Source organism: Notechis scutatus, chromosome 3 (genome assembly GCF_049901735.1).
Source record: "Notechis scutatus isolate UNSWTSFEM ecotype Mainland chromosome 3, rNotScu1.2, whole genome shotgun sequence".
NCBI classification, from domain to species: domain Eukaryota; kingdom Metazoa; phylum Chordata; class Lepidosauria; order Squamata; family Elapidae; genus Notechis; species Notechis scutatus.
The window spans coordinates 196,563,168-196,570,667 of record NC_142011.1 but is presented as its reverse complement, the minus strand read 5'-3'; the positions used below and the strand labels follow the sequence as shown (position 1 = coordinate 196,570,667).

Here is a 7,500-nt window from a genome sequence, read left to right as displayed (position 1 = left end):
AGATCTGTCTTGAAAGGGTGGAAGGACATTCCAAGGGAAGGGGGAGATAATGATTTATGAAACTTGTATATAATCTGCTCAAGCAGCCCACAACACCTGGAATACTGAATGCGTCTTTGATCGCCACAATAAAAAGAAGATGTTAAGACTCTAGAAAGAATGCAAAGAGCAACAAAGATGATTAGGAGACTGGAGGCTAAAACATATAAAGAACGGTTGCAGGAACTGGGTATGTCTAGTCTGATGAAAAGAAGGACTAGGGTTGACATGATAGCAGGGTTGCAATATCTCAGGGGCTGCCCCAAAGAAGAGGGGGTCAATCTACTCTCCAAAGCACCTGAGGGCAGAACAAGAAGCAATGAATGGAAACTAATTAAGGAGAGAAGCAACCTAGAACTAAGGAGGAATTTCTTGACAGTGAGAACAATTCACCAGTGGAACAACTTCCCTCCAGAAGTTTTGTGGGTGCTCCATGACTGGAGGTTTTTAAGAAGAGACTGGAATGGACAACCATTTGTCTGAAATGGTATAGGGCAGGGGTGTCAAACTTGATTTCATTGAGGGCCACATCAAGGTTGTGTTTGACCTCCGGGATGGGTGTGTGGCCGGAATGAGTGTGTGGCCCAGTGGTGGGATTCAATTTTTTTTACTATTGGTTCTGTGGGTGTGGCTTGGTGGGCGGGGTGTGGCTTGGTGGGCGTGGCAGGGGAAGGATACTGCAAAACCCCCATTCCCTCCCCACCCCACTAACCTGCTTCCCAGCTCTGTTCTCCTCTGCAGGGCAACCAAAGAAGACCCAGCCGATCAGCTGGGACTCGGGAGGCAGAGAAGAGATGGGGGCGGGGCCAACCAGAGGTGGGATTTGCCGGTTCTCCGAACTACTCAAAATTTCCACTACTGGTTCTCCAGAACTGATCAGAACCTGCTGAATACCACCTCTGATGTGCCCCCCGCCAACTCTATTTTTGCTGGCAGAGCTGCAGGAGGCCGTCACGGCCAAAAATGGAGCCCAGGAAGGCTGCATGTGGCCCTGCTGAACTCTGTTTTAGCTGCCAGGGGCATTGCAGGCCAGTCCTTTGCTGTTTCCAGGGCAGTCCTATGGACCAGATCTGGCCCACGGGCTTTGGGTTTGATACCCTGCGTAGCGTTTCCCGCTTGAGCAGGGGGCTGGACTAGAAGACCTCCAAGGTCCCTTCCAAATCTCTCATTCTGTTAAATCAACTGCTAAGTATCTTCCTCGCCTTCCCCATAACATGTGAGTATTAATGCTCTCTGCCACATGTTCCCGGCCCATTTTCAAACTGCTTGTGCTGCAGATATGACTACTGCAAGGCCTTTTTGATAAAACCTGTTCTCCGGCCCCGATGTGCAGCCTCTGCAGGCACAGGGGCCCAGGAGCGGAGAGTCGGACTCAGCCGCAGCCACTCGAGAGGCCCTTCTCTCCGCAGGCAGCCCCAGATCCTGTCTGGGAAGGCGTTTGCCCCAGACCGACAAAGGCAGTTCTCTGGTGCTGTGTCTCCAGCGTGGTGCGTTTGCCTTGGGCAAACCACAGAGTCTCACAGTTTGGGGTTTGTTTCTCCCAATCTACAAAGAGGTGAAGATAATTATTATTTATTTGGCACATGTTTTTACCAAGATTAATTAATTCTGTGAAATTGCCCAGAAAGCCTCCAGTCAAAAAGGAGCTGTATGACACAGGCAAGGCTGGTACTTTTGCTGCTCAGCAATTATTCTCGGCTCCTGAAACAGCAACAGGGAGGGGGGGGGGAGAGGTGTCTTATTTATTTATTTTATTTATCATATTTTTATAGCACCCCTCACGCACACTGTGAGTCTGGGAAGCATACAGCAATTTGTTGGGAGTGGGTCACCCAAAGAGGACCTGAAAGGAACCCTTTTAAACACCAAGATTGAAACACTGAAAATATATTACTGACAATATTTAATACTGAATATGTCCATTAGCATGTTCTAGAACTTTGCTGAGAGTTATCTAGGAAACCAGCTTCATAATGTGGAAGGGCGCTTCACCAATTCTTTATCTAGAGCAGTGTTTCGCAAATTTGGCAATTTTAAGATGGGTGGACTTCAATTCCCAGAATTCTCCAGGCAGCATGGTTGGCTGGGGAATTCTGGGAGTTAAGAAGTCCACTCTTCTTAAAATTGCTGAAGTTCAGAAACACTGGATCAAGTGAGGTACTAATACCATTCTATAAAGCCTTAGTAAGACCTCACCCAGAGTACTGCATCCAGTTTTGGTCACCACATTATAAAAAGATGTTGAGACTCTAGAAAAAGTACAGAGAAGAGAAACCAGGATGATTAGGGGACTGGAGACTAAAACATATGAAGAACGGTTACTGGGCATGGCTAGTCCAGTGAAGAGAAGGACCAGGGGAGACCTGATAGCAGTCTTCCAATATTTGAAGGGCTGCCACAGAGAGGAGGAAGGGGTCAAGCTATTTTCTAAAGCACCCGAAAGCCAGAGAAAGAATAATGGATGAAAACTGATCAAGGAGAGATTCAATCTGGAAATAAGGAGAATCTTTCTCACAGGGAGAACAATCAACCAATGGAACAGCTCGCCCTCGGAAGTTGTGGGAGCGCCATCACTTGAGACTATCAAGGAGAGACTGGACTGCCATCTGTCACAAATGGTGTAGGATCTCCTGCTTGGGCAGGGGGTTGGACTAGTTGACCTACAAGGTCTCTTCCAACTCTGATTATCTGTTATCTGTTTAACTGGTCTATGGTAAGAAAGAAGTTCGGAAGATGTCCCATTCCAGAGTATTGTCATCTACTTACTGAGATGCCTAAAAATGGAATCCATTTATCCCAAACCCAGCATAGTGGCAAGTGTTGAGATGACACTGCTTTAACACTTTAATTCCAGTCTAAATCCACAATCCAAGTTGAAGTCCACACATCTTAAAGTTGCCAAGTTTGAGAAACACCGAGAGTGTGCAGGTTGCCCAAGGCTGATGCACCAGAACATCCATAATCATGGACTCAACTCACCTGGTGATGCCAAAACATTACTTTATAGATTGCTGGAAATCTGAAAAACAATCTATTTCCTTCCTGAAACACCATCAGTAGATCTCAAACAGCAAAGTGATACAACAGGATTCCAAAGTAGTTAAAAAGTATTGGCCGCTCTTGATTGAGCTGAGATGACATGTTGCATTAGATCATCATCATCATCTAGTTTTGATTGATCATCTCCAATGAATCTTGCTGTGCATTTTGTAGGCCCTGGTTATGATACGGAGCAATGTATGAACCCAGCCAACTCTGGACTAAGCAACCAGACAATGTCATTCAGACAACAGCTCAGATGCTTTTGTGCGTTCTGAAAAGAAGAACTGAGAAAGGAATCATTGGAAGGAGATAAAGGGTGTTCCTGTACATTGTGGGATAAAGTCTGGAGTCTGTTGAGAAGAAATTAAAAACAAGGTCAGAGCTTAGATAATAGGTTTTCCTGCAGTTTACAGATCTAAATATTTAACTTGGATATTATTAAATGTTATTTTTTTCCCCTAGAAATTTAGATACAAGCAGAAGCTGGCTCAGCAAGAACTGTTCCTTCTTATATTTCAGCCTTTTACTGCCATTTTCTAGACTGGCCATCAATTCAAATAGTGTTTTTTAAAAAAGGACAATACAAATTCATGGATAATCAAAATGATGGTTGTTTGCTGCTTCCTGAACAAGGGGTAGCATGGTTTAGAAACCAATTGCTGGAGAAACCACAATGGAGGAAGTCCATCACTTCCATATCTTCTTGGAAGCTTCTGGTTAACCTGTAAATTGACATTAGAAGGCTGGACAAGACAGGCCAATGGTTTGATCCAGGAGAGTTTCTTTTATGCGCTAAAGTTGCCAAAGGCAATCCAGCAAACTAGTCAGAACAGAGCCTGTTATAACTCTCTAATGTAGATATTTCATCTGGATCCTTGTTTGACTCATCTTAATATTGTACTTGGTGTTAATTATACCTTGAGAGAGAAATTACACGCTGCAGTACCTGCCACGGACAGGCAGGTGGGTGAAGGAATGAATGGCGACAATCATAAGCTTCCCAAGTACCAAATAATATTGCCACTTGCCTTGGCTACTAGTTACGATATGAGAAGCCATACTTTGGGATGGAAAGCAAAATTAGGGGAACGGATGGCCTGCTTCTGTATTGAATTCCTCATTCCCTGCTCCAAATTGCTTTGCTTTATGGCTAACACTATATCCTCCGGACTGATACTTCAAAGAGCTGTTTCTTTCTCCAACTGACATACAGTAATTAGCATCTGATTATTTGTACTACTGTTATCAGACATCCAGGACAGGTAAGCTCAGAGGAAAGCTGCTTTTCCCATTTTAGTTCCTCCAGATGTGTCAGATTACAGTTCCTATTAACAACTGTGGTAGCTGGGGATAATTAAGAGATGCAATCCAGAGCTCTCACTGAAGGCCCAAGCAACCAAGCTCAAATTAGGCTGTTTGGATACAATATGCTTTCTGGAAAAGAGGGAAGGGGAAGGAGAGAGAAGAGGGCAAATCTATAAACTGTAGAAACAACACACTATAAAAAAAGATGTTGAGATTCTACAAAGAATGCAGAGGAGAGCAACCAAGATGATTAGGGGACTGGAGGCTAAAACATATGAAGAATAGTTACAGGAAGTGGGCACGGCTAGTCTAGTGAAGAGAAGGACCAGGGGAGACATGATAGAAATCTTCCAGTATTTGAGGGGCTGCCACAGAGAGGAGGAAGGGGTCAAGCTATTTTCCAAAGCACTTGAAGGCCAGACAAGGAAAAATGGATGGAAACTGATCAAGGAGAGATTCAACCTGGAAATAAGGAAAAAATTGCTGACAGGGAGAGCAATCAACCAATGGAACAGCTTGCCTTCAGAAGTTGTGGGAGCTTCATCACGGGAAGCTTTCAAGAAGATTTCTATCAGAAATGGTGTAGGGTCTCTTGCTTGGGCGGAGGGAGGGTTGGACTAGATGATCTACAAGGTCCCTTCCAACTCTGTTAATCTGTTCTCTGTTATCAAATAGTAGGAAGCAGGGTGGATTCAATTACAGTAGCGATGGGTACAGCGTTGGAAAGACTTGGAAGTTAAATTGGAGACAGATTACTCTGAAGAAAGTCTAAACTGTGTGGTTGCTAGGAGGCCATGCGATGGCACCTTATTATCAACCCAACACATCTGAACAGGGCTGGAGTAGAACCTATTAAAAGGACTAGGAGACACAGGAATTCTTGATAGGTAATCCTCCATTTACAAACGTAATTAGATCAAAATTAAGAGCCGTGGTGGCGCAGTGGTTAGAATGCAGTATTGCAGGCTGACTTTGTTCACTGCCGGCTAAAGGTTGACTCAGTTTCCATCCTTCCATAGTCGGTAAAATGAGGACCCAGATTGTTGGGGGCAATAGGCTAATTTTGTAAACCGCTTAGAGGGGGCTGTAAAGCACTGTGAAGCGGTATATAAGTCTAAGTGCTATTGCTTCTTCTATTGCTAAGCAAGACGGATGTTAAATGATGCATTGCCGCATTTTATGATCTTTCTTACCACGGCTTTTAAGCAAATCATTGCAGCTGTTAAATTAGTAACATGATTTTTAAGTGAATCTGGCTTCTCCATTGACTTTGCTGGTCAAGAAGTTTGCAAAAGAGGATCGCATTGTAGGATACCGCAACTGTCATAAATATGAGTCAGTTGCAACCAGGCTGAATTTTGATCCCGGGGCTCCTGCAATGGTCGTAAATGTGAAAAACAGTCACAAGTCACTTCCTTCAGTGCCTTTGTAACTTTGAACCATCACTAAACAAACTGTTGTAAGTCGAGGACTATCTGTACTTCAATTTCCGTAACAGCGGCCTACATGTTATGGATGTGATATCAAATGCATCCTTCAGTTGTCACTCTGCACAATATTTTTAATGAGAAAATGTAATGGTGAAAACTACCCATGTCATTATGAGATAGTGAGATGCACATCTGGTCTTGGCTTTGCTTCCAAGCCAGAATTCTGTAGAGTCACACAATCTGCATTTTACTTTTGTAACTTGAATAAATGGCAAAAATGACCTCTATTAGAGGAGTTCTACTCTCTTTTGTTCTCTTTTTCCTTCCTTCCTTCCTTCCTTCCTTCCTTCCTTCCTTCCTTCCTTCCTTCCTTCCTTCCTTCCTTCCTTCCTTCCTTCCTTCCTTCCTTCCTTCCTTCCCCTTCCCTCCCTTCCTTCCTTCCTACCCTTCTCTTCCCTCTCCCTCCCTTTCCTCCCTCTCTCCCTTCCTTGGTTTCTTCCTTCCTTCTTCCCCTTCCCTTCCCCTTTTCTCAATCTCTCCCTCCCTCCCTCCTCCCCTCTCTCTCCATCAACACACAGGACTGCTTACTTGACTTTCTTCTTATGTTGTTGTCTGCGCCGGATGTGTTCCAAGATGGCTTCTTCCTCATAGGTGTGGCCGCAGATTTTATTCCTAACTGGTTTCTTCATTTCTTCCTGCAATAAAGTTATTGGGCCGCATAACCGACTGTTCAAATCAACAACTCAGTAGCGTCTGCCAGTGGCTTCTGTATTATGGTTGCAGCTCAACAAATTAAACCCCATTCACTGACAACTACGACTACTGCTGTTTATGATTATTACTGTGATGTAAGGCTGCCAGTGAATGAAATAATTTGGAATTGGTTTTTTTTATCATACATGGAGATATAGGCAGGTATTTTGCTCAAAGGGAGGGAAGGACAAATAAAAGGATTGCTGAATCAAGGGTTAAAAGAAGAGAAGGAAGAGAGGGAAAATAAAACATAAATACTTTAAAAAAGAATAGGATTCCTGCAAGGATGGTAAAACCTGAGTCCCAACTAACAAGGCATCCTTTCCACATTCTGAAAAAATAGCGTATGTTCAAAATTGCATACAGTAAGTAGGCTCACTTTTGTTTTTCAAAATATCAGTGGGCCACCAGAAATATATGTATTAGAGAAATAAGGCAGAAAGCAAGCAAAGAAAGTGAATCACCCCAGACCATAATCTTCTCTGTTCAATTGTCCATTAGGCATTGTATCCCTTTGGTTTTCAACCACACCAGTTTTTGTGTCCAACTTATAGTGCACAAACTGGTGGGATTGTTTGGAGAAGAAAATCAGCCTGCAACCATTTCACACTTTGGTACAAAAGAAGTATCACTCCTCTTCAACAATTTTAACGCAGGCTTGAGCCAAAACTATTGATAAACGTAAAATAAAGCAAGAGACACATTATACATGTATGTAACCTCCAGCATATGATTTCATATTGCGGAACGAGAGCAGAATGCAACTGTGAATCTGGTGTCTTCTCTAGTTATCATTGTGGGGTCCTTGGTGCTTGGTTTGTTTTCTTGTAGATATTTCAGTACCCAATTAGGTACTAGTATCAAAGCTAGAAGAGACTGATGTTTAGTCTCCCCACTCTCTCGTAGCACTGATGATGTCACCTAGTTGAGT

At 43.5% G+C, this 7,500-nt stretch overlaps 1 protein-coding gene across 3 annotated transcripts in view; it reads right to left on the bottom strand.

Moving 5' to 3' along the window:
- The window catches only part of NSMCE2 (NSE2 SUMO ligase component of SMC5/6 complex), a 250,083-nt gene that overhangs the window by 7,124 nt on the left and 235,459 nt on the right, over positions 1–7,500 (bottom strand). For all 3 annotated transcript variants that reach the window (XM_026679135.2, XM_087962183.1, XM_087962182.1), the window contains one exon: positions 6,405–6,511. In XM_026679135.2, coding sequence (XP_026534920.2) covers positions 6,405–6,511 — 107 coding nt within the window. The remainder of the gene's footprint in view (positions 1–6,404; positions 6,512–7,500) is intronic.